The sequence below is a fragment of the Perissodus microlepis genome, chromosome 17, assembly GCF_051167445.1.
Source record: "Perissodus microlepis isolate ML-2025 ecotype Zambia chromosome 17, ASM5116744v1, whole genome shotgun sequence".
In the NCBI taxonomy this organism is placed as follows: Eukaryota; Metazoa; Chordata; class Actinopteri; order Cichliformes; family Cichlidae; genus Perissodus; species Perissodus microlepis.
The window spans coordinates 19,132,997-19,157,262 of NC_140477.1; the positions used below are offsets into that span (position 1 = coordinate 19,132,997).

The window sequence follows — 24,266 nt, forward strand, 5'->3', positions numbered from 1 at the left end:
TCTTCTTCACTCTTTCGTGCACTGTCGGTTGCTTTGGATGGTTGACCTCACGTATTTAAACTCATCCACCTTCGCTGCCTCTACTTGCATGTTCACCTTTCCACCTGTCTTCCTCTCATTCACACACATGTACACACACACACCTTCATCTTTTGGTAGTCTGTCTACACACCTGCATCAACAACATGCAATGTCACATTATTAAGGAGGCTTTTGTAAGTGGAGCTCCTCTGAAGGTGGAAGTGGATCCTCTGAAGTCCTTATGAATTTCCCTTTGCATCTTTCCTTGAATTCATAATTTCTTCCATTACAATCAACATAAACTGATTAGGAAAAGGGGGTAGTAGGTCAAAATATATGCAGAGGGCTGATTGGTAAAGAAGACACAGATGTGAACAGCTAAACCTGGATAGACCAAATATAGGGAAAAGAACAAAGGCATGAAGTAAAAAACCATTTAAGAGATTTAAGAAGTAACTGAAAGGCAAATAACTGACACCGGTAAAGAAGAAAGTCCATAATAACACCTCTACTTGCTTGTTGAAAACCTGCAGTACCCATGTTGAGTCATATCAGGGCATTAAACAGCCATTATCAACTGTAACCTTTTCACAGATATAACTAATACCTGCTCACAGCCCAGACGTGTGCTGATTAGTGATTAACGAAAAGAAGACTGTGGAATAATCACCCACAGGTAACCTAAAGCTCCTGTTAACTAGTGGTGAAAAATTATAAATAGAAATAACAGTTAAAATTGCAGACAGAATATAATTATTTCTTCAGTAGGACTCTTTTGTCCTTCACAGTTTCTGTTATCAATGCATAACATTAAAAACCTGGCAATGTTTATATATATGTATGTATATATATATATACATACATACATACATACATACATACATATATATGTATGTATATATTATCTGACCTGTTAGCAGTCTGGAATGCTGGCTGTTGGGGAGACAATAATTTTAATATATAATACAATATTATTCACTTCTTTGAAGATTAAATTGTTAAGGTAATCGTTTAGAAAGCCCAGAATAAAAATGCTCTCATGTATCGGAAAAAATGTAAGGTAACTTATATATTTTTAATCAGGCATAATTTGGAACTCCAAAACGAGAGGGTCCTGATGCTGTTCACCCGGAAACCAGCACGGATGAACCGATGTTTGTTTTGCAACGGCTAACAGGTAACCCCGCTCATCTTTACATATTATTTAGAAGAAACCAGGCTTCTCTAAACAGGGAGTGCTTGCTGTATGTTTGTAAATTTGCGTTGTAATTACTGTCTGTCAGTTTTGCGCTGTCTAAGCGTTTGTTTGTGGCTGTTTTCGCTAAGTCCATTTGAGCTAAACTCGCTAGCCGTGCTAACGCTAGCTCTTTTTTGTTATAAATTTGTTTGTTCGTTTAAAAACGTCGCAGCGTCTGCTGGGCGCTGTGAACGCGGCTTTCTCCTTGTCTTTTAAAGTGAAGCTTCTGCTAAGCTGTTCACATGGAGGAGGCTGACGCAGGTGTAGCGGAGGTTTGGCGGATAACAGGCGGAGTCTGCGTGGGCGGCTGTCACGCTGACTTTAACATTACAAGTTCAACCCCAAAAGGTTGATTCTGTTGAACGTAGCGTTTACAGTGGAACAACGTTACACGTTTAACGTTAATCTCTTCTTTTTAAAAACGGCTTGGCTTTTTAAAAACCAACCGGCGTTTACACGCGCGGACAGGTGTCAGCTTTAAGGAGCTTCTCGCCTGTTTTACCTGCTCACCTGCAGGGCCCGTTCAGCCGTGTTTACGTGGAGTTTCTGTCTGAATGTTTGATTAAACTGAATTATTTTTTAATTTTAGGCCCTTATGACATCTCATCACGATGACCTTTCCTCCATTTTGTGTCTGGAGACTTTAGACGTGACTTTTAGTTTATATCAATCCTGAATTTGTTTTAATGTGTCAGGTAAACAGGAAATCGTTGGGCTTATCTGTGCGGTTCACACACAGCAGTACAACGATAGTCTGTGTGCATGTTTAATTTTAGTTACTTATTTTTGATTTGTTTCAAAACATCTTCAAAATGAATTGATATAGATGTATCTGTCTGCCCCTTAAATTTTTGTAAATATGTTCTTATGTCTTTTCATGGGCCAACGTTGAAGAAATGACACTTTGATACAATATAAAGTGGTGAGTGTACAGCTTGTACAACAGTGTAAATTTGCTGTCATCTCTAAATAACTCAACCCACACCCATTATTGCCTAAACCGCTGCCAACAAAAGTGAGTAAATGCCTAAATGAAAATGGCCCAATAGATTTATTTATTTTTTTGAATGTTCCGTTGAGCACTGTAACAATCAGAATTATTGTCTGAAGGACAAAAGAAATGCCCAAAGGATTTATTTTTCCAAGTGGTCCACTTGATTATTATTTATTTATTTTATTTAAATTGTTATTTTTAACTTTTAAGTTTTTACAAACAGAACAGACATGACTTTTCATGTTGTCCCATGGAAAAATATAATAAAATCTTTACAAAAATGTGAGGGGTGTACTTGTGAGATACTGTACATCGTTTCCTCACTTAGTTCACTGCTACTGAGTGTACCTGCAGCCCCACCCACAGTGAGAGTCCAGAGGGGTGTACTCTGAAGTGAGATGAATGGTTTAGTGAGCTGTCTTGAGATTCAAATCAGAGGTTTCAGTGTCTCTCTTTTTAGCTGGCTAAATCACCATGGTAACTGATGCTGAACACATCACTGTGTTGGGAGCAGGTTATTATCAGAGTTTCAATTTAAAATGCAGGTGCCATATTTTCATGTATTCTCTTATTTACAGTATGTTATAAGTGCACTATTATCTGCAGATAGATGTTATATGTGCAGCTTATTACCTCAGTAACATCAGGAATGAAACTCAGCTGCAAAGTACAGCACTGTATGTCACATTGTCAGTGGAATGTGCATGTAAAAAAAATAAATTAAAAGTATAAATGTTTTTATACTTGACTGTATTATTCGGTGTAAATGTAACTTGGACCCATATAAGCTGAGTTAGTTTGATCGTAAATGGTTGGATTGTTGATTTGAGGATTTTGGACAACAAGTTCCATACCCTCCTGAGGGTTTTTTCTTAAATTGGATGGTCGAATAGAATCAAAGGAAATCAGAATATTTAATAATAAAGCTGATAATTAATATTTCAGTAGTAAGAGGCTGATGGAAATATTTTCAAAAAAGCACAGATGGTTGTATGATTCTTTAACTTATACAGCAGCATCTATTGCCATTAAGCTTTTCTCGTTGTCCTTCCTCAGTATGCCTGCTGAACGCAAGCGCTCAGTAAACATGGATGAGAAAGATGTTTGCACCTTCAGCAACAAGGAAAAGGAGAAGGACAGGGAGGCTGAGAGGAGGCCGGCATCTGCTCGGGACAAGGCCAAAGACGAGGCCAAAATGAGCGGCAAAAAAGACGGCGGCAAGGAGGAGAAGAGGAAGCGGCTGGAGGAAGAAAAGAAAAAGAAGGAGGAGAAGGAGCGGAAGAAGAAAGAGGAGGAAAAACTGAAGGCAGAGGAGGAGCAGAAGAAGAAGGAAGAGGAAGAGAAAAGGCAGCAGGAGGAGCAGGAGAGGAAGCTTAAAGAGGAGGAAGCCAAAAGACAACGTGAGGAGGAGGCTGCCCTCCTCAAGTAAGTCATCTTGATTGTTAAATTCTGAGTTAATAGCGATTTTAGCAATGTTTAAAATGCCATTTAGATCAATGCTACCGCTTACTTAATCTTAGCCACACTTATTGGAGGAAGGTGTGGACACACCAATGTTAACAAATCTGCCAAGCGCAGGGCTGTGATCTTGGTCCACATCATATAGAAGAACAACATTATCGTCAAAATCCAGCACAAATTTTGGTCAGTGGTTATGCTGAGGCTCATTAGTATATAAGCATAATAAGAGTGGGGAAGGCATACAAAGACTTGTTTTAAAGTCTGTAGAATAATACACTGCACAAAAATTCACAATAAAATGGAGATTTGGCTACATAAGAGCTGATAAAATGGCGGTTTGACCTACATCTTTATCCCAAGATGAATCTCTGTAGTTTTTCTAATTTAGCATTAATAAATTTGAAGATAAATGTAAATTAAGAACATTTTGAATTCAAAGATGATCTTTAATGGGGTCCTAATGTACTAGAAATACAAAACCTCTCCACATCAGTGCTTCATCTGCTTGTGCACAGTTTAATCTGTTGGGTTTAAAAGCTGTAAATTTGCATGTAATAAATGAACTACACAAAATTTCTAGATTCCCTAAAATGGCCGTAGTTCAGTTCAAATGCAAGCTGATCAGGTGAGTTTATTTGAATATCTCCATGTGGCCTTTGTGTAAAATACTTAATACAGTAACATGTAAAAAATGTAGTGATAAAGCTCAGCCACTTAAACCTTAAGTTAAAAGTTTGTCATACACTGTGTGCAGATGAAAGTTTTCTTTTGTGTCTCCTACTTTTAAAAACCCGATACAAGAACATGTTTTTTTATGTTTTAAAAGCATGTTGATGTCAGCATGACCTTCATTTAAGAAATAAACATAAGAGGAAGTGATGTGTCTGCTGGTCCAGCGTGTATATGTTTGACTTGACCTTTCGCAGAGCCAGAGTTGATCACCACCATCCATCTCAACCCCTGATGTTAGTCTTAGGGCCACCGTAGCACCCGAAACAACTGCACTGGTTTCACTATCTTGCTTTAATCACGCCTCTTTCTGCGGGTCACCCCATCTCTGCAGGGAGAAGGAGGAGGGGCATCAGCTGTACCAGGAGGCATGGGAGCGCCATCAGTGTAGGAAGGAACTGCGCAGCAAGAACCAGAATGCCCAGGAGGGTCGTCCTGAAGAGGCCTTCTTTAGCCGCCTGGACTCGAGCCTTAAAAAGAACACCGCCTTCGTGAAGAAGCTGCGCACGCTGACCGAGCAGCAGCGAGACTCACTCTCCAACGACTTTGCCTCACTCAACCTCAGCAAGTACATCGGTGAGGCCGTGAGCTCCGTTGTGGAAGCGAAGCTGAAGATCTCAGATGTCGGCTGCGCGGTCCATCTGTGCTCGCTCTTCCACCAGAGGTACGCCGAGTTTGCCCCGTTGCTCTTGCAGGCCTGGAAGAAGCACTTTGAAGCCAGGAAGGAGGAAAAGGCACCCAACGTAAGCAAGCTGCGCACAGACCTCCGCTTCATCGCCGAGCTCACCATCGTCGGTCTCTTCACGGACAAAGAGGGTCTCTCGCTCATTTACGAGCAGCTGAAAAACATAATTGGGGCTGACCGCGAGACACACACCCATGTTTCCGTGGTGATCAGCTTCTGTAAGCACTGCGGGGACGACATTGCTGGGCTGGTGCCCCGCAAGGTGAAACTGGCGGCCGAGAAGTTTGGCTTGGCTTTCCCTCCCAGCGAGATCATCAGCAGTGAGAAGCAGCAGCCCTTCCAGAATCTTCTGCGGGAATACTTCACATCTCTCACCAAACACCTGAAGAAGGACCACCGGGAGCTGCAGAACATTGAGAGACAGAACAGGTGAGGTTCAGCTGTTATGGGAAACCACTGCGTGATTGTTTGAGCATACCTAACTTTTTGTCCTCTTCAGGCGGATCCTGCATTCCAAAGGAGAGTTGAGCGAGGACCGACACAAGCAGTACGAGGAATTTGCCACTTCCTACCAGAAGCTGCTGGCCAACACTCAGTCTCTGGCTGATCTGCTGGACGAAAACATGCCCGAGCTGCCTCAGGACAAGACTGTGCAGGAGGGTGTGTGGCCTCACATTTTTTTTCTTCCTCATATTATACCCTGTCAATTTTTTGTTAATATCTGATATTATCACGGCTCTGCTGTCACAGAGCACGGCCCCGGGATCGACATCTTCACCCCCGGGAAGCCTGGAGAGTACGACCTGGAGGGAGGGATCTGGGAAGACGAAGACGCTCGTAACTTCTATGAGAACTTGGTGGACTTGAAGGCATTTGTGCCCGCCATCCTCTTTAAGGACAACGAGAAGAGCAGTCAGGGCAAAGAGAAGGAGGATGCCAAAGGTATGTTATAAAACAACCATGCTTACAAAAAAGGAAGAGATTTGTGTACTTTGTTTTGACCGTGCTGCTGTTGGGTTCAGATGGCAGAGAGGGGAAGGATGCGGGCAGCACAACAGAGGAGCTGGAGCTGGAGCTCGAGGCTCTGGACATCACAGATGAACCTCTTGAACTAGAGGGACCAGACGAGGTGGAAAATGAAGAGCTGGCCAAAAAACTGCTCGATGAACAAGGTAAACAGGATTTTCCAGAAAACAGCTACTGTACTACTTCTGTGATGATGTGTTACTGCATGCTCATTGGCTGACAGTGTTTAATCACAAGTTAGCCAATGAAAATACACCGGTTTGTCCTTTAATCTGATTAGACTATAATTTACTAAATGAACAATAGGACTTAAAACTAGCCCATAAACTCATCAGGAAAATGGTTACTGAGGTCAAATATCAGAGGAGCCAAAGGCTGCTTCATCATAAACGTCTCTTTAACAGCTCGCAGAAGCGCTCTCTGCTGGCCTTTAGAAGAAATGCAGGCTTAAGTCACTCAAGTATTGGCTTTGTTTTTTTGTAGACCACTAGATGGCACCTACTCCATCTTTTATGCAGTCTGTGAGATTTACTGGGTCTTCTGCAAGTAGGTTCTACAGATTGGAATGTATGAATTTACCTAATGCTTGGGTCAGAAGTGTAACAGTAGACAGAGAGGTGGTTTGGACATGTGCAGAGGAGGGTTGGTGGATATATCAGATAAAGGATGATGAAGATGGAGCTGCAGAGGACAAGAAGGAAAAGAAGCTGCAGAAGGAAAAGAAGAAGATTAGAGAGGAAGGATGGATGTAGTGAAGGAGGACGTACAAGGGTTGGTGTGACAGAGGAGGATGACGGCAGCAGGATGAGATGGGGGCAGTTGATTCACAGAAGCAGCGCTGACTTACAGTTGATTTTGTAATATCTAGGAGGTAAGAAATCTTATGAACTGACTAGTTGCAGTAGTGGCATCCTCTTTTTTTGTTTCACAAAAAGGAAGACTGCATGGATGTAGGACTAAAAATATCTGAATTCAGAGATTAAGAGATGTGGCCTAATACTTTGAGTTTTTAAAATGGTGCAGAAATCCTTGTATAGACAAAACTATGAACAATAAGTGGAACATACACATTGCATTGGTTTCATTTGAACTGCATACAAAGTGAACATTTGTTTGTGTCTGTGCAGAACAAGAGGACGAGGAAGCTAACACGGGGTCTCACCTGAAGCTAATCGTGGATGCTTTCATCCAGCAGCTTCCCAACTGTGTCAACAGAGACCTCATAGACAAGGTGAGGACAGACACACTGATCCAAGGAAAACAATGAGCTTCCAGATGTTGGATAGTTTGTAAAGGTTTATGAGCTCTGGTGATTCCTACAGGCTGCCATGGACTTCTGCATGAACATGAACACCAAGTCTAACAGGAGGAAGCTTGTCCGTGCTCTCTTCACTGTCCCCAGACAGAGGTAGGTTTCATCTGTTTTAGCATTTACCTTTAAGCACCACAAGGGGGTGCTATCATCATGACTGATTGTGTGATTGTGAGAGGTGCACTGAGTCATTCTCCTGTTGCAGGTTGGATCTCCTGCCCTTCTACTCTCGTCTGGTGGCGACGCTGCATCCATGCATGTCAGACGTGGCGGAGGACCTGTGCTCCATGCTGAAGGGAGACTTCAGGTTTCATGTAGGTCCTCTGCTCACTTACATCAGGTTTTAAATAGATTTGTCATACTTTTCTTTTTTCCATCATGTTTGCATTAAAAACACTTTCCAACATTATGAATCGAATCTGTGTTTCTAGATTCGGAAGAAGGATCAGATCAACATCGAGACCAAGAATAAAACCGTCAGATTTATCGGCGAGTTGGCCAAGTTCAAGATGTTCTCGAAGACAGACACACTTCAGTGTCTCAAGGTGGGTGAAAGAAGCCACTGTCTGAGTCACATCAGGCTGTTTGTCTTTAAATCCCTGTACAAGAAAACAAACACTTTTAGCAACATCTCTGCTCATCCAATCAGATCACAAACAAAATGCCACATTAAGATGAAGATGTGAAAAACTAAACTTACTTACCTTCATCCTCACTGTGATAACAAGCACAAAATGCTTCCAGAGCTCACTCTGCTGTGTGCATGCATCAGAATAACAACACAGCCGGCGAGACGACATCCAGCTTAGCTGTTATAGATTTCTGTCCATGTCTCCTCCTCCTCCAGATGCTGCTGTCTGATTTTACGCACCATCACATAGAGATGGCCTGCACACTGCTGGAGACCTGCGGCCGCTTCCTCTTCAGATCCCCCGACTCTCACCTGCGCACCAGCGTCCTGCTGGTCAGTACTGGTCCTCTTCGCTGGGCTTCTGTTCACTTTGAAGCAGATAACTAGAATGTGATATAGAAAAGGACAAAAACAGAGAAAATATTTGAATATGAAGATAAATGAGTGGTTTTTAGCCTGACTTTTGTCCCATGTGTGCTCCAGGAACAAATGATGCGCAAAAAGCAGGCCCAGCACCTTGATGCCCGCTACGTGACCATGGTGGAGAACGCCTACTACTACTGCAACCCGCCGCCCATGGAGAAGACTGTGAAGAAGAAGAGGCCGCCGCTGCAGGAGTACATCTGCAAACTGCTCTACAAGGACCTGTCCAAGGTCACCACAGAGAAGGTGTTGAGGCAGATGCGCAAGCTGCCATGGCAGGACCCCGAGGTGAAGAGCTACCTGATCTGCTGCATGGTCAACATCTGGAACGTGAAGTACAACAGCATCCACTGTGTGGCCAACCTGCTGGCTGGCCTGGTGGCCTACCAGGAGGACGTGGGGATCCACGTGGTGGACGGTGTCCTGGAGGACATCCGGCTCGGCATGGAGGTAAGGAGAAGCACAATCAAGTCTGAAAACAAGATATGTTTTGTGTTTCATCCTTAACTGACCCCTTAGTAGTTTATAGGACTGTAATTTGATTCTCTGATCAGTAATTTCTATATTTATTGCCATTAGGGATGCACTGGCCCAACATTTGGAATGTATTATCAGTCTGATGCTGACCCACAATGTTCCTTTCTGGTATCCATGACAATGAGCAGACTGAATGTGTGCAAAAGGTTTTATTTAACTGCAGACTGTGGAAAGATCAGACCATGGCGAAGCTTGCTTTCTTTTTCTCTCTCGAGCTCGCTTGTTTACTTTCACTCCGGTCACATTCAGTCAGAGATCATATCGAAGAAGCTAGAAGGACGTTGCTCCTTCTTGCTGTCGATATTATTTCTCTTCAGCTTTCTCCTGAGAAATCTAGTCCTTTTTTTCATTCATGCTTCACTAATAAGTGCCAAAGAGCGGGTGTTCTTTATATTCTTGAATGTATTTATTTCCTACATTTTCTTTTCTTTTTTTTCTTTTTTTTTTTACATGTTGGGAAAACTGTTTCAGTTGGCCCTGATGTTTGCTTACACACAAAAAATAAAAAGGATCTCCAGTCGAGTGATAGAAATTATTCATGTTCATGTAAGGCTACAAACTAACTGCAGTTATCTAAAAAAAAATACTAAAAACTAAACTAAAGATGTTGTTTTTACTTGCAAAACTAAAAAGCGGAAATTAAAAATGAAAATCTGAGGAGGTTTTTTTTTGTTTTGTTTTGTTTTTTTGAGTTGTAATAACTGTTCTGGACGTCTTTAACCTCGCTGTAATTTGAAGCTGCAGATGCTTCGTGTGTCACATATTTGGGACGTTTAGTGCAGGAGAGGTGAGATCAGGAGCATTGAATGGACAGGACGATCAAAAAACCCCGATGCTATCTGCTTGACTGGCAGCTGATTGAAGCGGACACCTGTGTTGCTGTGTCATTTGTGTCTGCTACGTGTTGCAGGACACGTTGGAATGTTGTCGGACTCCATTTGCTTGGCTGAGGTTGTGATTTTACAAAAAAATAATTGAACACAAACAGTTGTGCCTGTGTCACAGCTGCAAATGCTTACTTGCATATTTTAGAAGCCATGCTTACCCTTTGACCCTGATCTGGCCTCCATCTGACCTCAAAACAGTCTAGCCAGTCGAAATTCAAGCATTTTTCCTAGCAACCAGGACGTTGGCGGTCTTGAGCCCTGCAGCAAAAAGCTTTAAGAATTTTCCTCCATTTTCCTTTTCTTCTCCCCTGCAGCATCCTATATTATATTGTTGGACATCTCAATTTAGGATCTCCTCTTCTTCCCTCGCTGTTTCCTTCCTAGGTCAACCAGCCCAAGTTCAACCAACGGCGGATCAGCAGCGCCAAGTTCCTGGGCGAGCTCTACAACTACCGCATGGTGGAGTCGGCCGTCATTTTCCGCACCCTCTTCTCCTTCATCTCCTTCGGCGTGAATCAGGACGGCAATCCCAGCCCTCTGGACCCCCCAGAGCATTTGTTCCGCATCCGCCTGGTCTGCACCCTGCTTGATACCTGCGGCCAATACTTCGATCGAGGCTCCAGCAAGAGGAAGCTAGACTGTTTCCTCATCTACTTCCAGGCACGTAACCTCCTAAAGTGCCTATACTTTATGTTCGGGAACCCTGATATTTTCTGAAAATCTACTGGGTATAATCACTGTGCCACTGTTTTGAGTTTGGCAGACCTGTGAGGTCTGCTCAGGAGGTGTTCTGGTCAGGGGTGAAGTAAGTGAGATGTTGTTGTGTGTCTGCAGCGGTACATATGGTGGAAAAAGAGCCTGGACGTGTGGACCAAGGACCACCCGTTCCCCATCGATATCGACTACATGATCAGCGACACGCTGGAGCTGCTCAGGCCTAAGATGAGGCTCAGTAGTTCCCTGGAGGAGGCCATCAAGCAAGTCAGCGACCTGGAGAGAGAAGTGCTCGTCAAACTAGGTAGGAGGGTGACGCTAAGTCATCATCTTTAATGTGCGTGGAGCATGACGCCGTTGGTGTAGCAGCTGGTGTTGCCGGTTTGGTTGCTCTCCGTTGTCCTGGCAGAGCAGCATTCCCCAGTGTGTGGGAGGGCAAGCGAGCATGCTGTGTCGCTCCTCTCTCTCCCTCTGCTTTGTCTGTCGAACAGGTTTGAACTCATTGTTTAAAATGCCGAATACATGCACTCCCACTCATTACAGAGACTTCAGGAAGGATCTTTTAAAATCAATGACGACTGTTTCAGACTTCCTCTGGACCTCAGTTTAATCTAGCCTGATAACCTCGAGAGATCTGATCTCACCAAAGATGCATTTGTGTGCTGTTGATAAAACATGTGACATGCACTCATTTGTTTTGTTCATTTTGTCTGTTGAGTGTCTGAAATGTGACGATTAAGAGATTTTCTTTCAAGTGCTGTCTGTACACCTCTTCTAGCACTCTCATGTAATTCTCTGTTTTTACATTCATCAGGTCCCAATCAGCCCAAATAGCAAAGAGAAATTAAAAATGTATGCCATGAAAGAGTTCGGGTCTTAGGAGGTTAAGATTCACCACTGAGGTGTAAATAAGCTGCAACCCCTAACACCTCTTTCTCGAACCCCGAAACTACAATCTTTACGACACAGAATCTGAGCTCAGAGACAATATGAATATTCAGGAATGTAAAAACCAAAACACAATCAGGACGATGATATCTGGAGAGGAGGAAGAAGGAAGTGTTTGCGCAGCAGGTGTATCTGACTCTGTGGCCTGATAACAGCGCAGCAACGTGAGCTTTGTTTAACAGTTTCAAGGTGTTGACCTGGAATGTGCTGAGAAAAATGTAAACCACAGCTGCGCCCTCTGAGAGCAGGACACCCTCGCAGATCCTGTACTCAAGTAAAAGTACAGATACATGAGCTGTAAAGTACTCAGTTATTTAGAGTAAAAGTGGGGGGGAAAGTAGTTCCTTGGAGTTGGATTCCTCCAAAGAGGCATTAATGGGAGAGAGAGATAAGGTTAACAGCTGCTTTGCTAATACATCCCCATCGGTGTGATTAGCAGCACAAGCCAGAAGTACCTCAAAACTGTATAAAAGTACATGTAATCAGTAGCTTTCCATCACTGTTGTGTTTATGTGTGTAAACCTTTATGCAGGTAGATAAGCAGTAAGCGTGTGTTTGTGTGTGGGAATGTAGGAGAGGAGTGTGATTGATGAAGGCCCCTGAAGCTAAACAGTGGAGCTATTGTTACCTTTCATACTTCAACCAGGATCGGACATTCCTCAGTCCTTGAGTCACACAAGACCTGATCTTCCACTCCACGCCACTGCCAGACTTAATTTCTTCGCCGTTACCTTTTCTTGCATAATTATGCTCTGTGACGAGCTTCATAGAAACAACAATTTTCCTCTGGAATATTTGTTCTATATATAACTGAGGGTTTTGTTTGAGTAAAGCTGCTCTCCCAGGCTGGGCTGGGCTCGGAGGCATTTATGATATAATTTCTCCTGATTGTTTTAGTCTTACGTGTCCTAAAGAGGAATCTTTCCACGTTTTCTTGTGCAGGTCTGGCCATGGAGAAGGACGGCCGCTCCAGTGCCATGAGCGAAGGGGAGGGTCTTGACGAGGAAGATGATGACGCGGACGATGATGAAGAGGGAGGCGCCGAGACCGAAGAGCAGTCGGGCAATGAAAGCGAAATGAACGAACAGGAAGAGGATGTGAGTGTTGACTCCCCCATTCTGGCGTTCTTCCTCAAACAAAATCCATCTTGCAACAGAACAAACTTACAGGAAATGCTAAATATTCAACCCTAGTCTAAAGTCTAAAGTTAACAGTGGCATCTAGCATAGGGTGGTGGAGCCCAGTGCCCAGAAGTGAAACATCTGGTTTCAAAACTCCAAGATAGTGGTCAGGTACCCACCGCAGTATTCTCCTGGTCATTAGGTGAACTCGGATAATACCCCCACATCCAACACAGCCGCACACTCATGCACACCCGGCTGCAGATCAAAAAACCTGAGAGCTGCATGGCCAGCAAAAACAGAAATATAGCTATGACTGTTTTTTTTGTTTTGTTTTGTGTTGGGTTTTTTTTCTCCAACAGGAAGGGTCAGAGAATGAAGAGGAGGAGAGGGAGGAAGAGGAAGAAGAGAACACGGACTACCTGACCGACTCCAACAAGGAGAACGAGACTGACGAGGAGAACAATGTAAGCAATGGGAAATGTCTGTGTATAAATCCAGATTTAATACATTTTGTTGGTTTAAAGATTTGTGCTTTTGCTGATGTTGATTTGCTGCCTGTGTGTGCAGGAGGTGACCATCCGTGGCGGCGGGCTGAAGCACGTGGCATGCGCTGAGGACGAGGACTTCATTCAGGCTCTGGACAAGATGATGCTGGAAAACCTGCAGGTATAGCGTCCTGCCGCCACACTGGCCATGAAGTACTTTTTATGCTACAAAAGGCTTTACTGACTTACACGCACACACACACACACACACGCGCACACACATGCACTCTGAATTTTTGATTGAATTCTAAAAACATCAAAGAGAAGAGTGTAATCAGGAGATAAGAATCTTTATGATGTCCCTCAGACAGAAGCTAGTGTATCACAGGCTCAGACGATGATGAGATGATGATGATGAGATAGCCTTTATTTGTCAGTTGCAACTGTCCATTAACTTACAAGAGTGTCAAAAGATTAGGTATGCTTTCTCCCATTAACTTGAAATTTATAAACAGAGGGAGAGGTGAAGCCTGTAGCATGAAGCAGGGGTAACCCTGGGTTTTCAGGATTCACTTATTACTGTGGTACATCACCATGGTAACTTAAAGTGCACACCTAACCTGCCTCAGAACAGGTTGTCTCCCGGATAAGAGATGGATATGCACAAAATCACTGCTTTCTGCGTAATCAGTTCACCGGAAACGAGCGTCACCATTCGGGAAGATTCCTTGAGCCTGGCTGTGCAGATATATGAAAGTTTACGTTTTCAGAGACCACCTCATGTTGACTACAAGCAATGTCATTGTTAAGCTTTAATAAAGCAGCATAATCCTAAAAGCAGACTACCAAGCTTTGCACTTGCTGAACTATGAAATGTAAAATTTTCAAAAAGTCTTTGTACCATTGGTTTAGGAAAGGCACACCGTCTGTAGAAATGCCTTTATTTAAAAGTATACAGGTGTGTTTAGTCTGATTGTTCTTTGTCTGGATGAATCTGCTTAACATTATTATTTGCAGTGTTTTCATTACTTATCCTTTCTGCACTCATAATAACGACTAAAAACACGTGCACAGTTTCATAGCTACATGCAGCGTTTTTCTTTTAACAGCAGATTTGTAGCTTTTGGCCTTTATTACACTGTTTTTCTTTGTCTCTTTTATGTGAACATGCTCACAGCTAGATTGAAACCCAGGTAGCCTTATGGCATTGGTAGCCATCTTGCTGATGTAAGCCAGATAATGATGGGATATTCTGGACATGATGAATTTGCTCAGTGAAAAGAAGCACTTTACAAACATAAGAAAACATAGTAGTACAGGTCTCCTCAGCTTTGATCCAGACCTCGCAGACTGACTCTTCACTGTGTGTTGTGTCACTGCAGCAGCGTAGTGGCGAGGCGGTGAAGGTGCACCAGCTGGATGTTGCCATTCCTCTGCAGCTGAAGAGTCAGCTGAAGAAGGGACAGCCATGCATTAGCGAGGGAGACTCGGACATCTCCGATACCATGCAGTTTGTCATGCTGACTCGCAAAGGCAATAAGCAGCAGGTAAGGTGGCATCTATGTGCCAAGCTATTGCACTTCTTTAAAAATCAGGCTGGTCACAGCAGTTTGTTGCAGGTGAAAAGTCTGGTTTTTTTTTAACCACATTTTGATACCGGGTTCATCTTCTACCCTTCTCGGCCAAAATAATCTTCTAAGGGTTTGTAACTCGATTAGTATGCTACAGTTATTTGGCCGATCTTCTGTGGAATGATCCTGCAGGGTACACTGAGTCCTGCACTTAAGGTTTCTAAAATATTCCACATTAACGGTAGAATTTACACGTAATGGCGATGAATAGTGGAGCGATCAGGTGTGAAAACTGTCTGCACCATGAACCAGCTCTCGCTCCTGCAACTGCAGGTTACAGTAACAATCTCCTTTAGCTGCCACTCACAGAGTGCAGGACTGTAGTTCCTGTAGTTCACAAAAGCAGCCTATGTGTTTGTTAGCTCTGCTAATTTGTTCTCTGCAGGATGAACAATTTTAAAGTTCATCCTGGTTGTTCTTTAAGGAGATGTTGTGCATAAATGAATGCTTAATAATGTTGACTTTGGGTGTGTGTGTGTGTGTGTACTTTATGTGATCCAGTTTCAGTGTCTATCTATTCTAGGGAGGGCATTTCTGCAGGACCGTTGATGTTGCTTCTGTCTGAAATTGATTCAGCAGCTTTATCATTCAGAGTCATGTTTGCACCCCTGAGGTGGATGTTGGTACACTAATGAGTCTCTTTTTGCTCCGTTTCTGGTCTTCATGTCCTTCTGAGGAAAATTTCCTGCTAAATGCCCCTCTGTGTTCTCTAACTGTGCCCATTATGTATGTAAGGCTTCCTGAGAGAAACAGTTTCAGCACTATAGATGGAAAAAACTGCGTGTATGTCAGCAGGCGTCCTAACACACATACAGAAACACACCTGTGTGTGTGTGTGTGTGTGTGTGTGTGTGTGTGTGTGTGTGTGTGTGTGTGTGTGTGTGTGTGTGTGTGTGTTTTGAGGCCAGCCACTGCGTGGTGGAATGTGTGGTTTGAGGGCAGAGGCTGGTTGTTGTGCTGCTGGGTGTGTCCAGCAGTTTGCCTGTGCACAGAGGTTTCATGCAGCGGAAAAACAGCTGCCAGAAACGCCAACGCACACAGGGCGTCTTTGTCGGTGTGTCTGAGAGATCTGTAGCTCTAGAAATCTCAGGCTCAGCCAGTTGAGGGACTGATATCAGTTTTCAGAGAGTAAGAAATTCTGCTGTCAGTCAAACACTATTGTAACTTCACAAGATGAATCACTTTCTGGCCTAAAGAAAACCGCAGAGTACACCCTACAGAAAGACTGTCAGAAGCTTCCTTTCTGCACGCTTCTTCGAGCCCTCTACCGTTTTCCATCTGTCTGAAGGTGAAGCTCTGCTTCAGTCGACCGGTCTCTCCTCGATTCTCTCATGCGTCAGGAGAATCCCAGTGAATGGATTTTCATGATACAGTGTGAAGTTAAAATAATTTAAGTTGAGATCTGCCTGTATTCGCGACGCCTGGTGTGAATTCTAGTTTATCCACCTCATTGTACACACTTTGCATGTAGTCATGCTACACTGTAATTAATTAATTAATTAGTTAAAAAAACGTTTTTAAAAATGCTATGCTGTAATTACTAGAACCTGACTGAAATACTACTATGCTTTATACTTTGAGTCCTGAAACAAACTTTCTCTTTGGGGACAATAAATTGCAAGTTGCCAACAGTACATCGACAGAGTTGAGGGGGGTTGAGCAGCGACGCCTACACAAAAAGACTGAGCTGATATATCACTATCAACTTCTATCAGATACCGGATAGATATGGAGAGACATCTATCGGTATCTGATGGATGAATACTATTTAAAAAGCACAGATGAGACCAGAGAAACACCCTTCAGCCAGGTTATTAGTGTTGATGTTGCGTAGTTTATCCACCAGAGGGCACTCTGCAACTTACGAGCTGATCCGAGCATATATAATTAATCTACGATTTGAGACAAAATGATAACTTTAAACAATGCTGTTGAATTATCGGAATGTGAACTTATAAAAAAAATGCCTTTGTCCAGCTAAACTGTCTTTCATTCTCCTGAACAGTATAAGATCCTGAACGTGCCGCTCTCCTCCCACCTGGCGGCGAATCACTTCAACCAGCAGCAGGCCGAGCAGGAGGAGCGCATGAGAATGAAAAAGCTCACTCTGGACATCAACGAGCGGCAGGAGCAGGAGGACTACCAGGGTAACCATGGAAACTGTTTGTTTATTGTTTGTTACCGCATCTGCCCAGGTTACACGAGTGGATCAGCTTCTGTTTCATATCTGATCTGTGAAAGCAAACGGTGACCTTTGACCTGAAATCAGGGTGTGTTGTTTTGCTTACCCAGTGAGTCCTTTGAAGTTCTTTCTCTGTGCAAGGTCACACTGACAAGAAAAAGCTGGTTCATTTCTAGGGCTGGGTATCGTCACTGATTTCTAGAATCGATTCAATTCCGATTCACAAGGTCCCGAATCGATTCGATCCAGGATTTGATTTAATTCGATTCGATTCAATTCGATTTGAATCTGGGAAATTTTGACAGTCAGAAATATTATAATTCAGATCAGTACATTTACATATTTTTGTATCTATAAAAAGGAAGCTGACACTTTCCAGACTTTATCAAAGGTGTGAGCATCACAGCAGATGCCTTTGTGTCAAAGTAGCTGAAGATAAAACACAGAAAAACATGAAGATGATTTTCCTGGCCTGGGATTTTATAAAAATATTCTGCAGTAGATCAAAAACGAAAGAAAACCATTAATGAACATATGAACGTTACCTCTGAAGTTACAGCGGTTTTATTAGAGACATGGCTAAGCGTTTTGCATTTTGCATAATTTTAAAAAGTTTAAATTTGTTCAGTATTGAACGGCAGAAATTAGGTTTTCTTTGCGGAAGTATATAAAACGAAAAAAAAAAACATTGGCCGACAGCGCTGTAAACAACGGTAGACTTGTGCGTAACAAGCAAGCGAATAATGCAGAAAACAGATTTTTAGACGGGAAACTGTTCTTGAAGTACAGAGAGAGGGAGAGCTGTGCATCGTGGTCGAAGCAAAACAGCAAAAGTCAGAGTGAATTCGTGACGATGTTTATGTGAAGCGTAGTTTGGATCTTCTTTTGCTGCTGGTTCAGTCAATATTGGTTGGAGAGAGAGATCAAACTAACAGCTTTAGAATCAGCGCATAAAGGGCGTGAACACAAAGCGCGGACCCGCCGACAGATCAGAATCAGCGAGCTGTCGGCTTTCAGCCCTGACTGTGAGAAAGGCGACATCTAACTGATTCTGATCCGCGGGTTGCGCTGTGTGTTTAAGTCTTTGTGCAGAATCCGTGTTCCTGCTCTCATTTACTGTCTTAGCTGTTTGGTGGTTGTTGAAATTTTGTGAGATTTCACCAGAGATTCTGGCATTTCGGGCAAAATAAATTTATATTAAAAAATCGATTCAGGATTTTAATGAATCGATTTTACATTATCCAAGCCAGAATTGATTTTAATCGATAAATCGATTATAAAAACCCACCCCTATTCATTTCCACCTTAAATCTGCACACATTATTATAGTTGTGTATTGTCGGGGGGCGTGGTTAAAAGGTGACTGCATGAGTTTGATTAATTTTTTTCAACGTATTAGGTTTTTATTGGCTTCTAATAATTACTCTAGAAATGTAAGAGTCCTGATAAACCTTCACTTTCTTCTGCTGCCGCTTACCTCAGAGGAGCGGAGGAGGAGTGGTTGAATATAATTTGGCTCTGGGTGAAACCTCTAAGGGAAATGACAACAAATCCATTTGTAGTGATTTAAAGTCAACAAGGACTAAAGAAGCTATGGAGACCAAACTAGGCTTTTTATTTATGCAGTAAATTTGTCATTTAAACGTGAAAGTCTGTGGGTTTGGCTAGTGGCCATCAGCGGAACTGCAGGTTTTGCTACTTGTTGGTTCCACGTAGTTCAGTCCTGGACGTTGCTGATTTTATTCCACTAAGGTGCAGTTTATACATGTTAAATCTTCACCGTAGTCACATCGTTTTAAATCAACTAGAATGACAATGTTCTGTTGGTGAAACTGCAGGGCAACAAAAAAAACAAAACAAATGCCCCTCGCAGGTTGCAGGTAGGCTCAACACAGAAGCTTAAATTAAGCGTAAGGCCACTGGACGTGCTTCCTGTTCATGTAAATGGTAAATGGCCTGTATTTGTATAGCGCTTTACTAGTCCCTAAGGACCCCAAAGCGCTTTACACATCCAGTCATCCACCCATTCACACACATGTATTCAGCAGCGGCCTGATAAAAGCCATAATAACTGCTAACACAGAGGACAAGATCAGTCATCCATGCTCGTAGTTTTTTTATTAGTCATCCGTTTGTGTCTGCTTGTTTTTGGTTTTTGTCTCCTTCTTGTCATAAACTGTTGAAATGTGAAATATTTTTCATATCAGTTTTCTGACTGAAGTTCCTTTTTCCTTTCCATGTCACAGAGATGATGCAGTCTTTGGCCCAGCGTCCGGCTCCAGCCAACACCAACCGGGAGCGGCGTCCCCGCTACCAGCACCCGAAAGGCGCTCCCAACGCCGACCTCATCTTCAAGACCGGAGGAAGGTGAGGCTCTGTCCCCAATCGGCGACAGTCTGGCTACAGGTTGTGTCAGTTTAGTGTTTGTTAAGTTCACCGTGCACTGAAAGCGCCTCGTTGGTGTCTCTTTGAACAGAGACAGGCAGAAGAGGCGAGACAAGCAGGAGAGGCGAGACAGGCAAGGAGAAGCAGGAGAGAAACCAAAGATATGAGTTGGAGTAGGCTAAAAGAGCCAGAGCTGCAGCAGTCTAGAGGCGAGGCTTTAGCAAGAAAAAAATCTCAGTATCGAGGACATCTTGTTTCCATTTTCACTGAATCTCATTTTTTAGTGCAGAGAGTTCAAGTAAGCTTATTTAGTTATTTGTTTCCTGTACAAACAAATAAAGGTCAATTCCTGGTTACATTTTGACATCAACACCGCTTCGTGCATCTTTGTTGTATCTCTAAAACCAAAGCACAACACGAGACGTTATTATTATGACGGTATATCTGAGTGGCTTTAAAAAAAAACAACCTATTATATTCTACTCCTCTTTATCTTTGCTCTATTTTGCAAATAGTCATTGATCATTGTTGGCCTCTCTCAGTTTTTATTACCACTGTTCATTTTAAAGCTTAGCTTTTAAAACCAGCCAATGCAGCAGTATGTTAATGACTAACCTCGTATCGTGGATGGATTTTAACAGTTGTTCTCCTGACTGAAGTTTGGTCTGTTTACAGCATCCTGCCATGCGATTGCATTTGTCCCTAACCATCAGGAACCCTCGCGTTAACTTTTTTTCGAGTGGAAAAAAGTTAGCCTTCATCCTCCAGCTTTACTGTGTTTATGTTATGCTAACCATAGCTCTGTAGCTAGCCACCACATACCACATCATTATATACCAGCTAGCCCAACTTGAGTATCCCTACAAACGTCACTGCTGTTTAGTTTCCTGTCTTCATTTATGTCAGAAGTGATAGCAGAGTTGTATGTTTTATTTTATTTTTTCAGAAATTCCTCTGTCAGAAAATGGTATATCATGTTAAGGTGGAAACTAGCGAGCTAACTTCTAACTCAGTGATGTGGCAGTGTTCGTTTGACTACTTTGGGACCCGAAGCAGAGTTTGGAACTGGAAACTGCTAATGACGTCAGACTTCAAGACTGGATTTCCATCTGCAGCAGGAAGCTGTTTTCACATTAAAAGCTCTAAACAGCCTCTGTAGTCCACAGTTAGAGGCTAGCTGCTGCTGGTTGGTGGAGCTTTTAGGTGGTAGAGAACAAAAAAACAAAGAAATCTTGGACTTAGAGCATAATGAAAAAATTTTTTCGGTGTCTGAAAAACAAATACATCCTGTTCTAATATTTTTGTCCCGATACTAACAGCAAACAGTAGTTTTGTTCTAGAGACACACCAGACTCTATGTACAAAAACAGCACTTTTACTTTGTATAACACACAAATAGTCTGTCACTATGTCAATCATTTAACTTATGTATGTATGAAAAACCCCAAAGTCAAGAGTGGAATCCAGACATTAAAAAAGAAACTTGAGCAGGAAAACACTATACACTATATAGAACAACTTTATAGAATTATATTTGTTTGCAGATGTTGGCAGCTATCAGCGAATAGTTATCAGCTATTTTGAAACCAAAAAAAGACACTTTTTATCCATAACAAGAACTCCATAACAGCAAATGAACTGTACCACAGAAAATGCAAATGCTGTTTATGGTCTCCTCACAACAATACACCTAAACTTGGTTTATATCTGACCCAGACAGACTGCAGGAAGTTCAGTTCACCTGACACTCGGACCGGCGGCCGCCTCGGGTCTCTCCTCCTCCTGCCTCCCCTTTCCCTCATCCACCTGCTGGCCTCTGTGGAAGCTCCGCCATAGCCACCACCAAACAACTGAGTTATTTTTACACATCTGCCAGCATCTGGCCAATCCACCACCTTTCATTGTTTATACCGTTTCAAAAAAAAAAAAAAATCATCGGCCCATAAAAACGAAAAATCACCATCGGCCCACCGGGCAAATGCGCGATGGCCAGTCCAGCTATGGTCGTGCCATCAGTTAACCCTTCGCGTGCCAGCTGTGGCATGCGTGCCCAGGGTTGCCGACCCCTGTTGTAGACATTTAAAACCTTGATAATCAAAACCTCAACGTTCAGATTTGTAATAACAAGCAAATACAAAAACTTCTTCTGTTATTTTGTCTAAGGTTTTCCAAGTTCGAAAAATTGTCTGAATTGGTTTGACCTTTTTTCAAAGGTCTAGTTTTTAATTTAATCTTATTTAACAGAAATGTTTTTTTCACAGTAGTTTTATTTTGAAGGGGTCAGGCTTTAGCTTTACTTTCAGCACCTCTGCAGTAAATGTCCTGCTCTGTCCTCCAGGAGACGCTGATGGGAGTCTGGGCCCAGGCTGAGCAAGCGAGGCAGAGAGAGAATGAACCAGCAAAAGAGAGAGAGAGAGAGAGAGCGCAAGAGGAAAACGAGAAGATCGGAAGGGAAACCGGTCGAAAACAAGGGAACGAGTTCTCCAGACACCCCCTGAAGCTGGGGACAGACCAAACCCCTGACATGAACACACCCAGGAGAAGGAGAAGAAAAACTGACAGGGGGAGGGAATTGGGTCAGAGGTCAGGGGGTCAGACAGGTGGCTCTCTTTCTTTTTTGTCTGTTACCTGAGATGACAAAAAAAACACAACTGTCTGAACCAGAGAACGAATTAGAAACAGCTGACCTGCAGACTGATGGCGAGACAGGCGGGGAGAGGCGAGATCGGCTCACCTGCTGCCACCACTGCACCAGGCAGAGGAAAAAGTGACTCGTCTTTAGGAGTTGAAATCTGCGAGTGCACAACTTTTACACGAGCCTAGCAAGGGATTTGTTTGTTTGTTTGTTTGATTGATTGATTTTTGACTCCATGAACAGCTCGGTCCAATTCTGTGCGAAGCAGCAAAAGACGAATGAGTTGGGTGTTCGTAAACTGACCAGTGATGCAGAGAAAGACGTGCTAATCGAACAGCGACCGATGGTGTGCAACGAGCTGATTTATAGCTTTGTGTCGCTTCTTAGTTTTACTTAAATAAAAATGAAACCGTGGATATGTCTCACAGGTATTTTTTGATCAACAGTTACATTTTTAAAAGACGTATGTCACAGTTATTTTCTAGAGTTCATTACAGTTCATTTCTAATCATCACATAATTGTTATTGATTAGGTACTTACTCTCCTATACACTCTACAGATTATAGCAAGACCTTTAAAGGCGACCTATTAGTCTCATTTCCTGCTTCATGTAATTATTCTTGGATCCTCTCAGAGTAGCTTTGCATGATTCACAGTTAAGCCAGCTGTCTTCTGATTGGCTGCCCTTCCTAAGCCGGTGGGTGGAGCCTGTGCTTTTGGCTCAAAACTTGTAGAAACACTGACCTCATTATTAGAATTTTTTTGTCTTGTTTAATGTGAACACCAGACATTGGGACCGGAGATTTAAGATGGAGAATAAGAAGACGTTACAAAGGTCTCTATTCCTAAACGAAATACCTTAACACAACTGTCTTCATTTTTTTTTTTTTTTTTTAAAATGTGCTATTTATTGACAGTGTGGACAGTTAACAGAGGATACCATTGTATCCACTGCTTGCTTCAGTGAGCAGTTATTCAGTGAGTATATCACAGAAAGTGTCCATCTGACGAATGACCACATTTTGAATTCATGATGTTAAAGTATTTTCTTCCAGATGTTAACCAATCGGAAGAAAGTGGGTTTTTAGGGATGCGGGAATCTTTAAAAAATCTGTCTCAGCCTAGTTTGGTGAAACTAACAAAAAGTGAAGATTAATGCTCAGAAATGGGTACAGACAGTTTAAAGTTATATTTATGTAGAGGCAGACACCCGTGTCCTCTTCGTTTTTGGTCTTAATGCTCAGCTTATTCATGCCCCCCCTGCAGACGTGACAGTGGTGTCAGGTCAGTGCTTTTGCTGCTCTGCTGAGAAATCTCCAGCTCTCGCACCGTCGGACACTTTTTGATCTCTGCTGCGTTCAGACTTGTCAGGATTGAGTGACCTGCTCAGTGGTAGACACCTGAGTGTACATATTCAGCAGTTCTTCCATTTCTACCCAGTTTGATGATGATGTTTTTTTAAAGTTTGCTAACATCCAGCTTGCTTTGATTTGTGACTTGTGTAACGTGACAAAAGTTTTTCCAGGATAACCGTGTGCCTGAGAGTCTTCCTTAGTGATGACGTGACTATAATAGATAAATATAACTTGTTAAGCCTCTAGATATATAAATATATCCTCTGTATGCTGCTACATGAACCTTTTCTGCAGCAGCTCTGTGTCTTTGCTATAGTAAAGATTACCCATAACGCAAGTTTGTCCCTGTCCAAGCTGATATTCTTTTACAGCAAGGAAAAGGCAAGAAACAGCTGCCTGCTAAAGCTTTGTCTCAGCTCATGACAAATAAAATTTACCACAATAAAAGCACAAAGTCGTCTCTCTGAATGAGGTCAGTCGTGTGTTTGAGGCATGTGAGGGTGCGCCTGTTTGTTGAGGTCTAATTACAAGGCAGCGAGAGTGGGTATTTCCTCTTTTCCCGCCCACGCCCTCCTCTAAACATTACATATGTGGAGCGCTGGAAACCATGGCCGGATTAACCGGTTAAAGGGCCATGGGGTAATCCACTAACCTATACCTCAGGTGAGTTGGAGTTTGGAGGCCAGGTCAACACCTTTGGGGCTTTCTTTGAGTATAATAGGAGACCACAGCCAGCTATTCCAGGATACGGTCTGAACAGGTCACCACTCTGTAACTCTGATACGAGTCAAACACATGCGGTGACATACGGTGGTCCACATTTTTCCACTTAGCTGTCAGTGATTTGTATTTGTCTCAGGTTT

General features: G+C 42.8%; 1 protein-coding gene across 1 annotated transcript; it reads left to right on the top strand.

The window, feature by feature from the left end:
- The first annotated feature begins 1,110 nt into the window (after positions 1-1,110).
- Positions 1,111-19,782, top strand: upf2 (UPF2 regulator of nonsense mediated mRNA decay). Its single transcript, XM_084910014.1, is given in 22 exon segments — positions 1,111-1,198; positions 3,309-3,677; positions 4,777-5,556; positions 5,627-5,787; positions 5,878-6,069; positions 6,150-6,299; positions 7,281-7,384; positions 7,476-7,561; positions 7,671-7,779; positions 7,897-8,010; positions 8,313-8,429; positions 8,580-8,969; positions 10,328-10,603; positions 10,778-10,961; positions 12,548-12,702; positions 13,089-13,193; positions 13,297-13,395; positions 14,597-14,761; positions 16,851-16,992; positions 19,274-19,394; positions 19,504-19,549; positions 19,551-19,782. Coding segments are annotated over 21 exon segments (3,903 nt in total). The 5' UTR covers positions 1,111-1,198; position 3,309; the 3' UTR covers positions 19,590-19,782.
- The last annotated feature ends 4,484 nt before the right edge of the window (positions 19,783-24,266 follow it).